Below are 21,775 nucleotides of genomic sequence, written 5' to 3' on the forward strand. Positions count from 1 at the left end.
GGGGCCAGGATCTAGGGCTCCCAGCAGTCTTTCCCTGCGGCTGCCTCTCCCTTGCCCAGGGTTCAGGATTCCTCTTACATCTCAACGGAGTGGCTCCGAGAACAGCTCAGCACTCGAGACTCAAATTGCAGCAGTTTCCAGTTCTTTCTCCCTGCACTTGGCTACTTATTTATTTTGAGACTGGCTGAATCACCCAAGGAATAGAACGAGTTTCTCCTCCCAACCTGCTCTGAGCAGCCCGTCCGCCAATGAACAGGACAGCAAGCCGGCCTCCGGAGCCTTGCAAGTTTCCCACCTTGGAGCAGCTGCAGGTTTTGACTCCTCCTGGGAAACTGGCACGAAGGCTCAAGGGTGTAATATTTCACCTCCTTGCAATCTAATCCAGAAATCTCAGGCGAGCAGCATATATAAAAAGCCACGGGTGGAAAAAAAAAAAGAAAGAAAGAAGGACTCAGCAAGCTGCCCTGCAATCTTTGCAATTCTCCCTAAGCCTTTCATGGAAAGAAAATGAAATAATACAGCTGGAGAGGAAAAACTGTATTTGGTTTTGGAAAAGAAATAGATCTTAAAATAAAACTCAGTTCTCTTAACTCTCAAGGTTGTCTTTTGTCTGTTTGTTTCCAAAATGCTTAAAGGGTGTATAACGGTAGGAAAGAAAATATTAAGATATTTTAATGGCAAAAAGTAAACCTTCTAAGATTCACAGTGGGGCTGATTAAAATGTCTCTATTTTTCTCTATGGTTTTCTTCTCATCAATCCTGGAAGAAAGTATGAGATGAAATGTACCTTCAAGAAACCAGTAATTATTTTATTTAAGATCCCTGAGATTTTTGTACAATATAATATACATATCAACAGTAAAATTTCCTGATTGTTTTTCTGTTCGTCTAATTCCATATCTCTATATTTCTATTATTTGATAGACTGTTTACAAAGCACCTTGATATCTATTATCTCAATTCATCCAAAGCAATCCTATGCATTAGAGCTCATATAATTATCCCCACCTTATAGATGACTCAGTGGAAGCTTCTAGATGCTAAGAATCCTAGCAGATCACACAGCAGCGTGTTCAGTTAAGAAACAACTACCTTTTGATAAAATCTTTGCTTGGGAAAAGAGACAAAGAAGCAGGGCCATATGGTGAAGTTGGTTTTGCTTCAGTGAGGAGAATACTGGTGAAGTTGGCTCCGGAATTCAGTATTTGGGGTTAATAATAGGTAGGGTGGAAGGAAAAAGAGAAAAAAGCCCTCAGTGTATTGTATCCTGAGAGTTCCATCTGCAATGATTAAAAAAAAAAAAAAAAATTAGGGAGTACGGGATCAACATGTACACACTGCTGTATTTAAAATGGATCACCAGCAAGGACCTAGTGTACAGCACAGGGAACTCTGCTCAATGTTATGTGGCAGCCTGGATGGGACGGGAGTCTGGGGGAGAATGGCTACATGTATATGTATGGCTGAGTCGCTTTGCGGTACACCTGAAACTATCACAGCGTTGTTAATCGGCTCTACTCCAGTATAAAATAAAAAGTTTAAGAAAAAAATAACTTGGCAATGGCAAGTATTTGGCCTCCCACTTGGGCAGCATTCCAATTGCTTCTGCAGTGAGGACTATGGGGTGTGGGAAGGGGGCCCACCTGTGTCCAGGGCATGTGCTTTAATGATAACAGCTAATATTTAAGAGGTACCTCTGTGCCAGACACTATGTATCATCACATGTGTTACTTAATTCAGTTAGCACAAGAATCCCCCAAGATGGGGACATCTTCCTGGTGTTACACCTGAGGAGACTGAGCTTGGGGAAGCTAATCTGATCACAGTGGAGATGTGACCTTGAATCAGGCAGTCAGCTCTCTAGCTGGGCTTCTAACCACCACTCCAGCCTGCCCCTCAGGCTGTCTCATTTAATCCTCACATCCCCCAGCAAGGCAGGTGTCACAAGCCCATTCTACAGATGGGGAAATTACACAGTTAGTAAGCAGCAGGGCTCAGACGTGAGGCCAGGTTGGTCCAGCTCCAAACTCCTCTTTCACTCCCTCAAGCTCAGAACCCTCTGCTTCATTTCTGAAACTTGGGGCTCTGCCCTGTTAGCGATGCCAGAAATGAACAAAAAGATGTGACTGTGGATGTTTCTCCTTAGCTCTGTAAAATGAGTGAACTGGAAATATCATACATCCACTTCAGAGGTAAGGAAAAACAAGGTGATACCAGGAACAAATCCAAAGAGGGCCATAAATGTATAGTTCTTAAGAGCTTAGTTATTTCAAATATTTACTTTTTATCTCAAATGACCAGAAGGTTGACTTCTAAGCCATGGTGAACAAAAACAAAAACAAACAAATGGGATCTCAAATGCTCGACATTTCAGTGTATGAAAGTACCCTGAAAGATTCAATAACAGGCTGAGTTTTAGTCAATACTTGCTTTAATGAACCCCGAGTATATGTAAATCATGGAGGTACCAAAGTAATGTATTGCCACTAACTTACTTTATAGGGGTCTAGGGAGTTGGCAGATTAATTCAACTGTGTTCCTTAAAAAAAGGCAAACAGAAAAGAACTTTGCTTTGGGTACTTAAGTGTCTTTTACCTTGGCTTTCATCTACAAATGTATAGCCAGAATATTTGGCTTGGCTATTGGGAATTTTCCGAGTGACGATGCATAACTTACTTGCAGAAAGAACTCACTGCGAATATACCACGTGTAACTCAGAATATGAAAAAGGCATTTCACATCCAATGTCAGTGTTTGTGATGTGTCTGATAATACAGCTGTAATGTTCAGTAATAGAGTATACCTAATTTACCCCTTCTTTATCGTCAGCTTTTCATAGCAAAAAAGCAAACCTCTAAAACAAATTGTTTATAAAGGAAAAGAACATGGAAAAAATGGGAGAACACAGAAATTGCAAGCTAGCTCAAATGAACTTAAACACAGATCTAGGGCAAGGGGGTAGTTTTACTTAACTTACTTAAACTTAACCTGCGTTTTTTTTTTTTTTCTTTTTGGTCGTGGTGGAGTTCTATCAGACCTACTGGATCCAATTCTTACTAACGCCTTTCTTAGCTACGTGCCTTACAGGAAAAAAATACAAGCCTTTGCAAAAACTCAAGTAGAGTTTTTTTTTGAAAAATAAAAACTAGAACGTGGTTAGAGTATAAAAAATATTCTAAGTCCACCCCAAAGCCGACAAGCAGACGCATTATAATGTGCTGTGCCAACAGCAATCCATCTGCAAGCTGTGGGTCCCCCCACCCGCGCCAGGAGAGTTTCGCACACAGAGATGGGGCCCATCTGGCTGCGCAGCACCCAGGGTTCCAACACGCTTAGGTGCTTCCCAAAGTGCAACTAGATGGCAGCACGGACCTCAGCGGAGCTGTTCCCCAACCATCCCAGGTCAGAGGCCACTCCGTCAGGTCACAAGGTGCGCAGGCCACAAACGAGGCACTGCGCATGCCCAGAAGCGTTTCCTATGGTGAAAGGTGGAAGCACTGTCGTTGACATGTGCTACTGAGTGTCTTTGGGGAAAAAGAAGAAAAGGCCTAGCAAACACATACCAAAAAAGAAAAATCCAAAAATCCCAAGGCGAATCTAGAAAGACACATTGGTTTAGGAAACTCGGAGTGGCCGAGTGTTTCCTATGCCCGCAAAGCTGGGCTGCGGCTAACGGGTCCAGGCACCACCGCCCCCGAGGTGAGTTGCATGCATCTGACGCGAGAATTCAGACACCAAGAGACTCTGGCACATTTCATGTCAGTTTTCTAGATCAGTGTGGAAGAGCCTCTCCCAAGCTGTGTCATACATATATATCTGAAAGGACCCAGATGTTAGACCTCAAATACTTTCGATGTTACTCAGGCAGGATTTTTCCCCCTGAGTTTGTGAAAACAAAGTTCAACCTTTGGGGGCAAAGCCATTTGCCCATGAGGGACTTAGGAACGGAGCCCGGAGTGTTTCAAGGGTCCATAAAAATGCCAGAAAAGAAATTTTACCTTGTCTAAATACAAAAGGAAAACTGAAAAAAAAAAATCAAAATTTATAAATGTTTAATTGTGTCTAAAAAAATGAAACATTGTGGCAACTTCACGAATTTTTTAACTTAGGAACCACAACTCTTTTTTGTTTAGCGTTTTCTCATTTCCAAAGGATTCCAAGACTCAAGGTAAATAACCGTTCCATCTCCTGAACACTGACTGTGTGCCAAACATTGGTTCAAAATGTTCTACCAAGACTGTCGCGTTCAGGCTCCCTGCCCTGGGAGGCGCGTACAGCCCCTGTCCTTGTTCTACAGAGGCTCAGCCAGGCTAGCATGCACCCCAGGTATGGTCACCCATATAGTAAGCAAGTGCCAAAATGGGGATCTCAACCCGATGGCAATCACTGTGTTGACGGCAGCGAGATCAGGGCTGCAGGGAATTAAATGAGTTACTCATAGCCAGATAATTTCAACACCAAATGATAACAGCTGTTCAAAAATGTAGGGCAAAAAAATATCTAACGTAGGAGCTGAGTGTATATGGATATGTCTGACGTATGAAGGATACACCCCTGTGGACGGCGGCCCACGGGGGTCAGCCTCTGAGGGGCACTGTCTGTGGGGCAGCCCGTGGCTTCTGTTTTTCTGATGATATTTTGTTACTCCTTCAGTGTAGACTAATTTAGATATTATCTCGTCCCATTGCCTGGTTGGACAGAAGAGGGAAGTGAGGACAAAGTACTTAAGATAACTGCCTGAGTTCACACCCACTGGCCTGGTGGCACCAGTCTGAAACCCAGGTCCCCTAGTTCAGGATCTAGAAAACTTTATACATTTTTAAAAAATATAAATTTATTTATCTTTGGCTGTGTTGGGTCTTCGTTGCCGTGCATGGTTTTCTCTAGTTGCAGTGAGTGGGGGCTACTCTTTGTTGCGTTGCGCGGGCTTCTCATTGCGGTGGCTTCTCTTGTTGCGGAGAATGGGCTCTAGGCCCGCGGGCTTCAGTAGTTGTGGCACGCGGGCTCAGTAATTGTGGCTCGTGGGCTCTAGAGTGCCAGCTCAGTAGTTGTGGCGCCATGGGCTTACTTGCTCCGCAGCACGTGGGATCTTCCTGGACCAGGGCTCAAACCCATGTCCCCTGCATTGGCAGGCAGATTCTTAACCACTGCGTCACCAGGGAAGCCTTATACATGTTTTAAGATTAAGAGATGGAAGCCTAAATGCAGACAAGATTTTTTTTTTCTTTTACCACTTCGTATACTAAATTCTAACAAGGACTGTGATATGTTAGCTTAGATCTTGACTTCACTGGTGTGGCATTTAAAATATTGATATGGGTTTGCAATGGTCTGGATGGAAGGAGGTATTCAACGTCATGGTTTAAGATTCATTCCATGTTTCTTCTCTCCCCCATGCCCGCTACGTTAGACTGAGAAGGTACCTAGATCATTTCATTGGGTTCTCATTGGTACCTGGAAGGAACTATTTCCTTCCTTTCTGTAGCAATACAAATGCCACCTAAATAAACATCTTGGTGACTTCTGTATAAGACAGGGCTAGTTACCAAGAGGTCACAGGTCTGCCCAGGTCTCGGGCGAGCTACTGAGGGGGATTATCACCGCTTCCAGAGGCAGAACCCTACTCCCTCCAGGGTCCTTTTACACACCCCTCATCCAAGGGACCCTTTCAGACCTCAGCCTGGATAAGTCCACTAAAAGCTCAAGGGTCATGGAAGTCTTTATGTATATAAAATTCTTCTTTGATATAAAATTCTAGTTTGATGGTACTAAGCATAAATACCAGAAAGACATTCTAAAATTCCTTGGAAATATTTAGGCAGGAAAATCAGTGCTTTAAAACGGCTTTTGCCAAGTCATCAGATAGCTGGGGAGCTTAGCACAGTAGGGATTATAGCACCAGTGGAAGTCACCCCAGAATGTCTATCTTAGCAATGAATTGCCTTTCACAGTGGGAGGAGGAATATAAGTAGAACATTCTACCTCTTTGACCCTCTGTCTCCTACTTTATATTTGGGTGAGAGGGAAGAAGGAATTATTTCCTTTTCTTTCGGGGATCGCAATTTCATCTAGAAAGAATGAAAATCCAAATCCGACATTTGAAGGATCCAAGGAAAGGGGGATTACGTAGATCACCGTTCATTACTTAGAGGACATGCTTGAAGCAATTCCCAGCGAACCAAGTAATCGGGGATTGATAATTACAGTTCTGAGGTTACAGATCCAGAAAACCGCCTGGCATTCCGCTAACAAGTCAGGAGCAAAGAATGACACAAACTTGCATCCTCCTAACGGGCTCCACACTGTGTACGTGGGCCCTCTAGGAAGCTCTTTGCCGAAGGGGGAAAGGGACTCGGACGGTTCACCTGGGGGTCATTTTTGTCACATGACTCATCTTTCCTGCCTGCCCGCACTGGAGGGAGAGGTTTATGTTGGGCAGCATCCCTGCTTCAGGCCCCCACTGATGCCAGGTCCCCAAGCAGACCCTGGTGAAAGACGTGGAACCAAAAGTTGGCACATGTGACAGCATGGCCGGTACATTTCACTGCAGCACCGCCCCAGGGAAAACACTGATTCCATCCCATCGGTACAAAAATGACGACTGCCGAGGCTACGAGGCTCTGCTTTCTCCAAGAAAACTGTATTTGAACCAGAATTTTATTGATAAACTCTCCTAATAAAACAATTTCTGCACAGAAATTTCAACACAATAAAGCTCAAGTAGCAGTTGGTGTAGTTCTTAAAACAGACTTTGGCGTCTGTGGCCTGCAGTGTCTGGACTGCTTCGTTTCAGTTCTGGCTGACTGTGTGACCCTGGGCAAGGGAATGGATTTTTCTTTGTGTCAATTTCCTTACCTGATCTTGCAAAAATTATGTCAATGAAGGTATGCGCGGCACTTTGAACAGTGTCGGGCAAACGATTAGCGCTGTCTGAGTGTTATTATTATTTTTAGGTATTTTTATTATTAAGAGAAGATAGCATTTTAAAAGAGAACTGTATGGCAGTCAATCACCAGAGCAAATCCATAAACATTTCTGCTCACCCCACACTTTTCTGGACAAATTTGATTCCAAACATTTTTATAGCACCGTAAGTTTATGGGTGGCTGTCATGCATTCCTCTTTTTCACTTGAAACATGACTGTCAAACAAAGATCCCGTTTCTTCTCTCTCTATATATATTATAGGTTTGCAATTTACATTCAATATCATAGAAGAAAGTTAGAGTCGTGTGATGGAGTCTCAACAAAGTCCTTAACAAAGCAATTGAGTGATGGGGAATTAAGCGTATTTTAAATCGACCTATTTTAACTGTAACCCCCCATAAAATAGTGTTAGAGTTAGTTGGCAAAAAGGCTAATGTCCCAGAAAGTAGCATATTCCGAAGTTTTTAAGTAACGGCTCCACCTGGCTATCCGTTATTCTGAATCTCAAGAGCTCAGACACAACAGTTACTGTGAAGGGCTCCCTTGGCCTGAGGGCAGAAGTTGTCCCAGAAATGGCCAGTATTTGTTTTAAGAACCTTTTCAGTTTTTAATTGGTTACTCAGTGCTCCAGATGTAACGGATACCTGGCCAGCCAGATGATGGCTTGTGCCATCAGAATATCCAATCCACGATCCACACTACTGGGACATCTCCCCCACTCCCCGGCCCCCCCCATCACTGGGTCAGTCATTGGGGTCCCAACTACTCTTCAACCCCTCATCAGCCAAATATCTTCCTCTATAGCACTGATTTAATTCACGCATTCAAATTATTTAGTGAAATATCTACAGAGAATATGCTTCGGTATCTCAATATTGTCATATTACAGACACATGGGCTAAATTACAGGCACATGGGTGGAGAGCTAGAGTTTTCCATTAGATCCCCTGAAATAGTAAAAAAAACAAAAAAAAACCAATCTCAAATATCCTTTTCTTGAAAACTCCTTTCACTCTATCTTTCATGCTTAAAGAGAAGACTATCTTGTAATATGTTGACAAGCTTCTAAATGTTCTACCTACAAACTGAAAACAGACCCCACATTGCTGCTTGCAAGAAGTCTCCCAGCAGGAGATAGCTTCTGATGGTGCTCTTTCTCCGTAATAAATTTAATTTTTCAACAATTAATACTTTCTCTATTAATCTGAGATGTAAAAATAATCCTGTGGAATGTGGGAAAAACAAGTCTTGACCCACTAAGAGGCAGGTCAGCTACTGTCAAAGGGCAAGTAACCATCTGAAATGAAAAATAGTTTCAGTTCTCTTTGGAAGACACTTTTTGCTACAACGTCACCACTGAAAACCAGGAAGATGGCTGGGAAACATCAAGTTATCCCATCGGCCCAGCCAGCAGACTAGCTGTGGCATGTTTCTTAATTCTTCGTCCTATTCTTGTTGACCTGACTGGCAGGTTGAATGAGATAAGCTTTCCTTCTGGTTTTGCACAAATGGTTTACGTTGAAGCCTCCATGCCTGCAATCGAGTGCCAACAACTGCCCTTTCTAGACAATCTTAGAGCCGGGACAAATGTGAGAAGTCCTATAAGCCGACACCTCATTTAGAAAATGAGGATACCGACGTTGGGTCAGAGAGCCTAGAATAGATGAGGTGTAGACGGTGTGGTATGGACGGGGAGGTGAATGCATGAACGGACAGACAGACGGATGGATACGAGCACAGGATGAGGCATCAGGAGCTCCTCATTTCTAATCCTGGCTTCATCACCAACTATTTCTCCCAACCTAAGCAGATCATGTCATTTCTCTGGGCCTGCTTTCCCTTATCGATGAGGCAATTAGCCCTGAAGCCTCTCTCAGGTCCCTTTTAGCTCTCAAAGTCATTGATTTCATGAAACAAAAGAACTTTTCAAAACTATTCAACTTGGTGATGCTGGGACCATTTTGCCAGAATCACCCAGAATTCATAGCACCGTAATAATGATAGAAGGGACTTGGGAGGTGTTATTAATCCATAGATTTGACACTGCCTGGGCATACTAATTTCTGTGCAATGACCTCTCTTAAAATTGCATTAGAAAGAATAAGTCACACTAGTAAAGACATAGTAACAACCAAAGTATCTATCAACAGACAACGAATAAAGAAAACGTGACACACACGCGCGCGCGCGCGCGCGCACACACACACACACACACACACACACACAGGAATATCATTCAGGCATAAAAAAGAAATCCTACCATTTACCATTTGCAACAACATGGATGGCCCTTGAGGGCATTATGTTAAGTGAAATAAGCCAAGCAGAGAAAGACAAATACCGTATGATCTCACTTATATGTGGAATCTAAAACAAAACAAACTCACAGAAACAGAGAGTAGATTGCTGGTTGCCAGGGGTTGGGGGTGGGGAAACGGGTCAAAGGGTACAAACTTCCAGTTATAAGATGAAAAAGTTCTGGGGACCTAATGTTCAGCACGGACTCTAGTCAACACATTTTTGACCAGAGACGTGTGTTATGGCCACAGGAGTTAGTTTCTGCAAAAATCCCCCGGTCAATAATGTGTTAACAACAAAACTGCCAAGAGGGTAGATCTTAAAAGCTCCCAACACACACAAACCAACTGTCACCATACGATGTGACGGATGTGTTAACTAATCTTACTGAGGTAATCATTTCGCAATATATGCATATATCAAATAATCGTGTTGTAAACCTTAAACTTATACAGTGTTATAAGTCAATGATATCTCAGTAAAGCCAGGGGAAAATTCTGTTAACTTTCTCTTAAAGACACAAAACAAAACTGGCTGTGAGCAGAGTTTCATCAAAAGAAGTAGTTCCCACCTTGAATCAAGACATTCAAGTAATCGTAAGAAAACAGCATGCCTTTAGGCCTGCCTGGCTTCAGACAGTGAATAGAAAAGTCAGCATTACCTAAGTCACCCTGGGAGACCGTGTGCCTCTGACGTTTGTGTAGAAGTCCCTTGTGAGCTGGAGACTATCCACCTAGGCCTCTAACACCTCTTTATATCATATGTATATGCATTCATTTAACTTAATTTGGTTTTTAAGTTAATTTTTCCCTAGACCCCAAATTCCATCTGGCAGGAAAGACTCTGTAAAAATGGGTGCCTTCTTGGAGCAAATCCCTTCTGCCTGCTCAAAGAGCCCTTCCCAATAATGACTGTTTTCTTAAGTCATAAAACAGCAGGAAGCAGAGTCAACTGTATATACAGGCGGGCCATTACAATCACATGTTTTTCCCTTCTGACTGCCAGTTCTTAAAAATCCAAGCGGCCATCATTTGTTTTCCAAAGCTCAACCACCATTAGTTCTTTGAATGTTACAGGAAATACTGCCTGTGGGGCAGAAACTGCCCTTCATTATGCCTGAGAGAAGAGGGGCAGCGGAAGGTATATGGAGGGGTCTCCTGGTTTAAGCTTCCTCCTCCAGGCAGGTCTACCTTTGAACTGTCCCAGAGATGGCTATTGTTTCTATTTTTATTTTTTTTTAATGTTTTTATTGAGGTGTGGTTGATGTACAATATTATATAAGTTTCAGGGGTGTAACACAGTGATTCACAACTTCTAAAGGTTAGATTCCACTTACAGTTACTACAAAATATTGGTTATATCCCTATGGTACCATATATCTTTGTATCTTATTTATTTTATACATAGTAGTTTGTACCTCTTAATCTCCTACCTCTATCTTGCCCCTCCCCACTTCCCTGCTTCTGTTTTTAAAGATAGGGAACCTACAGCCTCCTGAGTGAGCCTTTCTGGAAGTTTAATTACCCTCAAGGTCAATTGCCTTACACCTCACAACCGCCGGCTCCCCAACCCCATGCCTGCTGTAATCTGAGCCCGCTTCCTCTTTGGTCCTCGGCAAGCACCAAGGTACCTGTGTGGTGTGTCTGTTATGTTTAATGCAGGGTCACTAGGAGTCTTCAATTTGCCATTCCTACTTTGGAAACCTCCCAAGTTGGGTTTGGTTGGAACTGTGTGTTTCTGAGCCTGTGGTTTGCTTTTCACACAGAAATTGGAATCAGGGGATGCTACCAAGTCCCAGAGTTTCCTGAGTCCGGATATGGCCAGAACATCTCCAGGCGCTTAAAGAGAAAAATCTGCCAGGGGGAAATGAGGTCAGACATAACGAGAGTCACGGAGCAGGCAAATGGCACCAAGGAGATGGTGAACGGACACCATGTCCTGGGGGGCAGGGGGGGTGTCCCTGGTGGATGTGGTGGCTCTCTGCTGGGTTCTGCCCATTCTGGGGTATGGGGAAGGTTGAGGCAGCACCCAGGATGGTTCTAGTGGGTGATCAAGATGCCATGAGACTGTGGCCAGCACTGTAGGAAAGACTGCCATGAGCTGCGGTGCTCACAGGATGACCTGCAGAGAGCCACGCCCCAGGGGCGACCTTAGAGCCCCCAGAGGCACCAGGCAGGGCCTCTGGAGGAATGGTCCTGGGGTAGGGGGTGCAGAGCAGCAGCCAGAGATGCAGGCAGGGAGGCTCTGCTGGCATTTCCTGAGTTCATTCTCTGTGCCGGGCACATACAGCATTGTCTCATTCAAGCTGATAGAGAAGCTCCCATTATTATCCCCATTTTACAGATGAGGAAACTGAGGTTCAGAAAGGCTCCATAACTTCCTGAAGGCTTAAGAGCCTCAACCGGAACTCCACTTGTTTGCCCAGAACCCAAATTCTTAACCACTTCATTTTACGACCTGTCATCCCTGCATCTCAACTTGCTGGCACGGTAGGAAGCCCTGTTTCTGACACCCTCAACCCCACCTTTTATAAAAATTAATAGAGAATATTAATTTTCCACCGGGGGCATGACATGGTTAGGAGGCACGCAGATGCTGGGTGGGGGCTCCAGTCAGCTCCACAGATCTGGAACTGGAACCCAGCCTCCATCCCAGGGAAGGGTGTGGTTCTGGAAAAGTGTTACTGTGTGTTTACTCAAAGATAGTCATTAAGTCACCGTGAAGACATTTTTCTGCAGACTAAACAACCCCACTCCTTTTATAAAAAAGCTTTCCTCACAGGAACTATTTTTTTTGTACCCTCTTTCTATATTTACTGGTTTTCTCTCAGACACTCTTCTCCCCTCCCATTCTCTATTTTAAACAATCCTGTAATAAGATTTTGATCTGTGGCACAGAAAGGAAAGGGTCATTTTCATAGATTTCATCTCCAGCCTCCAAGTGAATAAAAGGCCAGCATGGATGGTGATCAGCCCCTTGTGGTCCACTCTGACCCTCTGGCCTCTTTTGACCACCTCTGCCCCTGGCCAATCTTCCTTGAACTTTACCACGTATTCAGTCCTTAGGCCCGTGCAGTCCTGAAATGATTCTGACATGCACCTGAGTCAGCCTGATTTCCTTTTGCCCTCCAAGAAGATGCTCCAAAAAAAGAGCCCAGCGCTCAGAGACAACTTTGAGGAGTGAGAGTGTCAAAAAGGAAAATTCTCCCGCCCTGCAGGGGTCTGACATTTCCCTGTGGCAGAAGTTTTAGCCACATCTGAGTGATGCTGATGGAACACAAGGGTTCTGGTGCCTGAGTGTACCAGCTGGGAGGGGAGGTGCCAGCCCCGAGGGGCGGCCCACTTACTTCGAGGTTCTCGGGGTCCATCCACCGTGATTTTGATGGCTCTGTGGTAGGTGGCGACTTGTGGTGGGTTTGTGAAGACGGTGATGGTCAGAGTGAAGCTCTTTCCTGTTGGAACACAAAAGAGGGCAACGAAGAATGAGGCAATGGCCTGAATATATCTGCTGGGTAATTCAAAATTAATTTATGATTTCCAGCCCTCACGCTGGAAAGGTGGCAGGACTTCAGCACACATTACTGGTTTTTCCAATACTCCTTTGAGTTTGGCTTTGCTTAAATTTTGGAATGTACACCTACGTTGTCTAGATGTGACACTTCCCTTAGTCACGTGGCTTTTGTTTAGTCATGAATAACACAGGATCAAGAGAGATCCAGATGTGTTTTCTTTCAGGTCGGGACCCCAGGGACATAGGAGCAGATTGGCAGCTGTCTACTCCTTGCCCCCAGGTCCTCCCTTTTAATAAGCTCAGAGCAAAAGGAGGAAAAGAAACCATTTCTGTCTTTGCCCTCTAAACTTGTTTGTACCTCCAAGGATCAGGAAAGATAGAATTCCTAAGTTTGAGGCTAGGCTAAATTGGAACGATTCTCTCTATGTTAAAAACACTATTTGCTGGTTGATTCTAAATATTGTTTTGAAAGGCCAGCTGTTATTATAGGCACTCGTGGGGTTGGCCAGACAAAATTTATATTCAATAAATGGATTTAAGGATATGTAGCTGACAGATTGAGATTCAATGACAACTGTTAGCGTAAATACGCAGATGGATTTCCATCTAAGCATTTTATACATACTTAAGAAACGCAAGCATGTCTTCATAGCATAGGTCGAAAGCAATGCTTTTAATAATTTTTAAAATTGTTTTGAAATATATAATTCATAATAAAAGTATTAATATATAAATACCTTAGTTACTTAAAAGCATTTCTTCTTTGCTAAGCCGTTCAGAGAATGCCCTCTGGTTTTGAATTCTGGCTAGCTGACCTTTGACAAGTCACTAGCCCTCCCTGTGCCTCAGTGTCCTTACATGGAAGATGGGCACATATAACTTCTCCTACCTTATCGAATTTGGGGAGAGGTTAAATGAATTAATATGAGTAAAATCATTAAAATAGCATCTGGCACATGGTATTCAAAGGTGTGTGTGTGTGTGTGTGTGTGTGTATGGGGGAGGAGAGAGAGAGAGAGAGAGAGAGAGAGAGGCACAGCTCTTTCTGCAAGAGAGTTAGAAGATTTAGCTTCCTGTACAAATATTTGACCTCTCCAGATCTCAGTTTCCTGGTTTGCAAAATGAAGGCGTTCATGGGATACATACAATGTCACCTTTAACTCTGATTTTATCTTCCTTTATCTTTTTAAGATTTTTTTTCTGATGTGGACCATTTTTAAAGTCTTTACTGAATTTGTTACAATATTGCTTCTGTTTTATGTTTTGGTTTTTTGGCCCCAAGGCACGTGGGATCTTAGCTCCCTGACCAGGGATGGAACCCGCACCCCCTGCATTGGAAGGCGAAGTCTTAACCACGGGACCACCAGGGAAGCCCCTGGTTTTATCTTCGAGATGAAATCCCAGTGCCCATCTCCGTGTGTAGGCGTGTGCCTGTGCCAGGGGTGTTTCCCCGGCTGCCTGCAACTTCAGCATTTCAGAGATTCCATGAAAACACTATATTGCCTTCCTAGGGCTGCTGTAACAAATTACCACAAACTGGGTGGCTTAAAACAACTGAAATTTACTGTCTCCTAGTTCCGGTGTCCAGCGCTAGGAGACAATAAGCTGAGGTGATGACGCAATTGCGGTGTCGACAGGGCCGTACTCCCTCTGGGGAAGAATCCGTCCCGGCCTTGTCTGGCTTCTGGCGGTTCCCAGCAATCCCTGGCATTCTTTGGCTTGTGGCAGCATCACTTCACTCTCAGCCTCCTTCCTCATGTGGCCTCCCTCCCTCTCTGTCCCCTGTCTCCAAATCTCCCTCTCCTTACAAGGACACCAGTCATTGGATTTAGGGCTTACCCTACTCTAGTATGACTTTATCTTAAGTTGATTACATCTGCAAAGCCCCTATTTCTAAATAAGGTCACACCCACGGACATGACTGTTAGGGAATGCTATTCAACTCAGTCCAGACACCAAATGTCATAGAGTTCCAGTCTTGGCACTACAAGTGACAACTGCTCTCTATGTACCTGTGGGTTTTACCCCCAGAACAGTCCCACTCCTGTGGCGGCCCTCCTACAACCATCCTATTCTTGTTTCCTTAATTTTTAAAAACTTTTTATTAGAGTATAGTTGATTTACAATGTTGCGTTAGTTTCAGGTGTACAGAAAAGTGATCAGTTACATATATATATATACTTTTTCATATATATTCTTTTTCAGATTCTTATCCATGATAGGTTATTACAGGATATTGAATATAGTTCCCTGTGCTATACAGTAGGTCCTTGTTGTTTATCTATTTTATGTATAGTAGTATGTATCTGTGAATCCCAAACTCTTAATTTGTCCCTCCCTGTCCCTTTCCCCTTTGGTAACCATAAGTTTACAACCACCCTACTCTTGATTTCCTAAATGACAACAAAGGATCACTGTCTTCCTAATGTTGGCCTTTTCAGGTCTGTGTAAAACTTACAAGTTTTCAAGCACTTTCCCATATACTATTTTATTTGGTTCTCACAACACTCTCATGAAATAAACAAGACAGATTTTCTTGTCCTTGGTTAATAGGTAGCAAAGCTAAGGCTCAGAAAGGGTGAGTGGTTTGTCCAAAGTCACACAGCTTGGATACATGGAAAACCCAGATTTCCAGCTTTGTGCTTCACATTATTGTCATGAGGTCCTAAATCTCTACCTTCAAACTCAGTGGTACCAGCACCAGTAATCCAGACTCGTGGCACCTTTTCCATGCTCTGCCCCTGCCCCCAAAAGTGAAAACAGCCCTGGTGACACTAATGTACCCAAACTGTACTCAACAGCTAATTGAAAGCCCAGGTTATAGTTCAAAAGCAGTTTCTAACTGAGCTGAATTTGGGCTCCTGGCGCTTACCCTGGTTAACCACAGACTGGCCTACTGAATCGGGAAGGAAATTCAACCAAAGTGAATATTTGTGAAATCGTTGCTAGTAATTATAATTCTACTATTTTATGCCCATCATTTTACATGCAGTCAAGAAGTGTCTGTCCAGTAAAAGCTACTAGGTGGGGCATTTTGGCCACAGTAACTGTGGCTCACGAAGGTGGGGTATTCCGGTTCCGGTTCGCGTCCTGCACAACGGACTATTGTTTACAGCCTTGAGCACCAGGACATCTGCTTATGACCTCATAGACAGAGGCAATAAGAGATGTCATTTTGCTCATAGGTGTGTGTGACATTTTTCCACTTCAGGAGAACTCTGCCATCTGCTTCCTCGTATTCTTCTGAGCAGACCTGGCACCAGACTTGACACCTGGGGACAGCCACCCAGTGGGCACACTGAACCCTCGGAACGATGCCCTCTGTCCTCTTCCCTCCGCCCTGGCCACGCCCCACCACGCCCCCACCACGCCCCCACCACGCCCCGGCTTGTCCCTGCCGAGATGCAGCCCTTCTTAGCCAGCACCTGCAGCAGTGGTAGCTGCACCTAGAGCATGCGTGTTATTAACCAGATTCCGTCATCAAAATGACCTATGGGCCTGGTATTTTAAGTGTGCGGGTGTGGAGAGCAAAAGCCTCTCAAGTGTTTTTCTCAGCAAGCTGTGGCCAGGCTAGTAAGAAGGTAGGGGAGAGCAAAGGAGGACGGATCGTCTGAATAACCAGGGAAATCGGCTTTTTGGGACTAACTGCAGGGTTGGGAGATGGGGCTGCCGTAGAGAGAGCTGATGTTCCCATTGGTAGCCTGAGCGGGTCCTTGCCTGGAGAGGCCGGAAGGCTCCTTGCCGCCCTGGATTTGGCCCATCGGGTGAGCAGAGGTGCCCCTGGCTGTGCTGCTGAAAGACTGCAGCCCTGGGCTCCCCAGGGGGCAAGCTGCAGGGTCACAGGTGCCCTGCGTGGGGATTCACAGCGGAGGGAGCTAAGGAAAGGGGGTCCCTGAGACCTTCCTTCTCCTGCTCGCGGAAACCTCACCCAAACAGCACCATGAGTTCTGGCGGGTGGTGTCCAGGAGGAATGCTGTTTAGAAGCACAAACAGCGGGACTGAATAAGAAGGCGGGAAGAAACAGTGAAGGAGAGAAGGGCTGTCTTGACTTAAGCCTGGAAGCAGCAAAAGACAAGAACTTGATTATACAACCCTGTGGAAGTGCCAAGGCATGGGGTGCTAGTCAACAGTGAGGACCGCCTGGGCTCAAACCTCAGCTCTGCACCTTGCTAGCTGTGTGACCTTGGGCAAGTTACTTAACCTCTCTGGGGGCCTCATCATCTGTAAAATAGGGGTGATAACAGTCCTTCCATCTCATACTGCTGTTATGCAAATTAAATGAAATAATGCATCAGCAAATATCAGTTTAATTATCACTGAAGATGTGACAAACACGCTTCCACAAAGACCAGAGCTGCGGGCAATCCTGTGAGGTGCAGCTGGTGGCGAATCGACGTTGAGGTCTGATGGTGGGAGGTGAGGTGAGCCTCAGCGCGCAGTAGGTGGCGCCGATTGAGCCCCTCCAGGCCCATCCTCTCCTCTTTAGGAATTTCAGCAAACGCAGGCAGCAGAATGGGGCCTAAAGACCCATCGGGGAAAACTGCACGTTCCACTGGAACTTCCACTTCAACGTCAGTCCTGCTCCCACAAGCTGGTGACCTTTGTAAGGCACAACTGCAACTGGCTGGTCCACTTTATAAACAAGCCGGGTCAAATGCCCCCCTCAGAGCACGTGTGGTCCCCCTCGATGCCAGCGTGTTCATCCAAATGCCAGTGCAAAATCCTAAGTGCTTTATTTAGTTGGGAGGAAGGTCACGGGGCGAGTCTTCCTGGGTATTTGCTGCCATAGCAGACTCTCCGGGGTGAGGCAGTGACAAAGCCCCAGGTCTGTGCTTTCTTAGGTCCCACATTTACAGGCCCCGGGGCTGCTGGACTCTGGCAGCCGGCTGTGGTCTCATAAAGCCACGGCTGGATGCTGCAGTTCCGCAAGGGCCCAGGGCACCACACCACTTCCTCACCACATCTGGGAAGTGGCGAAACCTCAGGATTGCTGCAAATGGGCACCTGTTCCCCAAGGGCGAGGGTGGGGAGAGGAGCAGAAGGTGAAAAGGCGATTCAAGATCATCTCACGCCCTTAGAAGCTCGTGCCCCGTCACGTCGCGGCCACGTCTTCCTATGGCGATGGGTGTCTCCCTCCGTCCCCTTGTGATCGCCCCTCCCTAAGTTTGGTTCACTTAGGGTGACCACTTGCAGTGGCTCCTCAGCCATTGGGTTCTGTTTCAGTCACTCTCCTTGGTGAAGGTTTGGACCCATGAGTCATCTTCTCCTTTTTGGGCCAGTTTCGACGGGGTGTGAAACTTGCCCTTTGTCACACAAGGGCAGGCTGTACACACGCAGGACCACGTGCTGAGGGGGTCGCAGAGCTTAGGAAACGAAATCACGACAGTTTCCACTCATTTGTGCATCTCTGCGGGGAAACCGGTCATGCTCACACACTTTAAACACCCAAGAGAGGGAGAAAGGGAAAGTCAGAGAAAAAAAAATAAAAATGCAGCTTTTGAAAACCAAGGAAGCCAGGGAAGGCTCAAGTTTTGCTCTTTGCAAATTCTGGAAATCCCAAAAGATTCTGCGATGTTGCAGGAAGATTTCTCCTCTTACCATGTAGTTTGTGCCAGGTCTAATTTTAATCACAGATAACTAAGTATTATAATGAACAAACCCTCAGATTCCAGGAGAAACCTGAATCAGGGGTATTTTTCACAAAGTACCTTTAATTTATGTTTCTCGCTTTTCCGCTGGAACAGCCTAACGGCCAAAGTGCACGTTTTCCTGCTCATCCATTTCCTTACCCAAACACTTCCCGCTATTTTTGACAGTGGGGCTGTATAATTATTTATTTGGGGATTTCTGAATAGAGGACGGATTCTTTAAGTTGTACAGAATCTCCCGGTTTCTCTGCATTGAATTGAGGCGACGATGTCGGTGGGTGTCCACTCGGGTGCAAAGCGCCGGTGTTTACAGTGTCCTCACCGATGGCACCTGCAGCCACGCAGGTGAAATGTCCGGGGGAGGCCCCAGCTATTGGTACAAGGATAACCCCGCACAGTTGCCTGAGAGTCAGGTGCTGAAAATACAGAACTAAGCTTTCCATAAAAAACAGCATGCGTTGAGTGTGACGCAACACTTGGAACATAGCAGTTTTACTTAGAGAAAACCCAAAACATGCCAAGTGTTTTCTCTGGAGCTGGTCTACAAAAATGAGTTGTGTGAGGACAGCAATGGTGTTTTATTAATCTTTGCATTTTCTGTTCTGAGGCAGTAAGAACAAAATGTTTGATAAATGGATCAGTGGATTATTCTGTAAACCTTGTTTGACAGCTGGTTCTTTATGAGGTCTGACTTCACTTGGAAGGCTCAGTTCTCCCTTTTGGTGGCATGGGCGTGAGCCCAGCTTTACTAAAGGGTTGGATGGGCAAGGCTTTCTCTTCATGAGGTGCACTACCGAACCCCAAAGTTGCACGATGCTCTCACGCTATCTTTGCACTTCCCTTCCCCAGATGTCATGGCCCCTCTCCGATCTTCCTTTTTTCTTTCGGTGTCCCAGTGCCTGAGCGTCTCGGATGAGGAACCAAGTTTTAATCCTTTTAGCCCAAACACCTCCAAGACCCTGAATTCACAGCCTCTTTAGGTCAAGGCCATGCCTGCTGCCCTGTACTTCCATCCTGGAGAACCCTTTACTTGGCACACCCCAATTCCACAGTTTCCATACAACGGGCCAAATGCCACACAGGACAGGTGACCAAAGTGACCTCCTGGGGCTGGCCTAGTCCTAGCCCTGACCTGCTGGTGCCCATAGCCCAGTGCCTCAAACACACAGCCCAAGGCCACATGCCACCACGGCAGAGAGGTCCGGTGTGTGTGTGTGGGGGGGGCATTTTGGAGGGAAGGTAGCGTCAGGGTCCTCAGTGCCTGCTCGCCAGGCTGTTCGCATCCATAGCTCTACTGCAGGAAGCTGGGAGGGCAGGTGGGGATGGAGGCCAAGTAGGAAGAAGAAGGAAGGGCTAGGCAAGGCTGTAGGGTGTGGTAGGTGGGGCCTGGAGGGAGCTGATTTCTAGACATGGTGACATTTACCGATGGTGGGCTTGCACACTGGATATACAGTGACCCCTCCGTATCCACGGGTTTGGCATCCATGAATTCAACTAACCTTGGATCCCGTCTCTAAGGTCCCAAGCACCCTCCAAAAAGGCCTGTCTGCTCTTCAGTCTGCAATCCCAGCATCTCCGTACCATTTGTATCTGGTGATGTCAATTCCCTGCTTAAAACCTGCTGGGGGACCAGACCCAATTCCCAATGTGGATGTCAAGGCCCTTACCAGCTCTCTTGGCCAGCTCGGTGTTCCTCCCCAACCCTGTTTTCTGTGCTTGGACACTCTTCCTGAGGCCTTCAGCTGGTAGCCCCCTTGTCACCCTGAAACATCTCCACTGAGATGACAAGCTGTCCAGAGAGACCCCTAAGCTTGTAGTGGGTTATGCACCCAGCTGTGCATTTTGCTTCCGTCACTCCTTTCACTATGGTGCTGGCCACTCAGAACAGTGACATCTGCTTAACTGCGGGCCCCTCACCGGCCCCGGCATGCCGTGGCTTCTCTTTAGCTGGCCTTTGTATCTCCAGTGCTAGCCCAGTGCCTTGCAAGCAGCAGGTATACAATGCACATCTGATGAATGAATGAATGAAAGAAAGACCCCCATGAAATGACCTCTGTGGGTGGGGGACAGTTCTAATAAAGTAGCCATGGGCACTATACTTCCCTGATCGAACAGGGTCCAAAGCCTGTGAGCAACTCACTAATGAAAACAGAGAACACAAGGTCCATCACCAGGCTGCTGCCCAGCAAATGCCTGGGATGATTACATTATTATTATTCCTTCATTTATTTATGAATATTTATGAAATTCCTGCTGTGTCTCAGGCACTCTAATTTTACAAAGTTCCTCGGAGGATAAAGGAGTATAAATTCCTTGCCAACGAGGAGTGGACAATGGAAATAGCGTTGTTCCTGACTTTCTGACTCAGGGAGACACGGGCTACCTCCCGCCCACTCTCTTCCCTCCTCCCTCGGTGACTCTCCCACAGAAGGAGGAACGATGCGGCGGTGAGTCATAGCTCTTTCTCCCTAAGTTTTGTTACACACACCATCTCATTTTAATCACCCTAATAGCCTTTCGAGGTACATATGAAAAGCACCGTCATACCTATTGTACAGATGCGGAGACTGAGGCCGGCACATCTAAGTGAGTCCGGCAAGCACACCACCTTCTCATACTTTGTCACACTACCTTCCAAAGACCCGCAGAATCGTCACAAATAGATGCGTGTGTTTCTATGTTGTTATCATGAATCAGAGGACTATTAAATGGGACACAATGGCCTTAGTGGACTCCAGAGCCCATGGATTTGGGCAGAATGCAAGATACCTCTCCAGGCAACAGCCAGATTGATCGATTCTCCGTTGACATGTGACCAAAAAAGAAAACCACGTGTGGATGTTGGCTTGCGGTTTCTGAAAATGCTGAGATACAACCTTCAAAGGCTTCCAGGGGAACAGCCAGGATGTCCTGAAGTGTGGTCCAAGGCGAGCTGCCGTGGCACCACTACGAAACTCCCCTCAACCTGGGTGGAGTCAGCAACTATGGTGCAGGAAGAATGTGATGCCGCTGGGTGCCAGCCTGCGGAGCCCGGCAACAGGCCAAAGGGATTATTCTGCTTCATTGTGAAAATGCAGTGTTTATTGTAAAAATACGACTGGGAATTAAAGGGGCATGTATGAATCATAAATATTTGCATGCTGTTAATGTTTGGGCAAAAGAGTTGGAAGGACTAAGTTGGGAGAGCTTCTTTTCGGATTACAGTACATATTTAATTTCATCTCTTCCATTGCTGATCTGAAATCGCAGTGCCCGCTGCGCATAAATAACCCTTCCGTGTCCTGAGAGCTGGCTCTATGGGGCCGAGGGATCAGCATAAGGGTTGATGTTCCCTCCCAGAAAAGTCATTCATTTAGACAAACAAAAGAAGCAGGTCCCGGTTGTATTGTTTGT

The 21,775-nt window shown here is 45.7% G+C and overlaps 1 protein-coding gene across 1 annotated transcript in view; it reads right to left on the reverse strand.

Moving 5' to 3' along the window:
• RUNX1 (RUNX family transcription factor 1) overlaps positions 1-21,775 on the reverse strand; it is a 243,461-nt gene that overhangs the window by 50,114 nt on the left and 171,572 nt on the right. The window contains exon 6 of the mRNA XM_065876105.1: positions 12,571-12,675. Within this exon, the coding sequence (XP_065732177.1) occupies positions 12,571-12,675 (105 nt within the window). The remainder of the gene's footprint in view (positions 1-12,570; positions 12,676-21,775) is intronic.

This window comes from Phocoena phocoena, chromosome 4, assembly GCF_963924675.1.
Source record: "Phocoena phocoena chromosome 4, mPhoPho1.1, whole genome shotgun sequence".
Classification (NCBI taxonomy): Eukaryota; Metazoa; Chordata; class Mammalia; order Artiodactyla; family Phocoenidae; genus Phocoena; species Phocoena phocoena.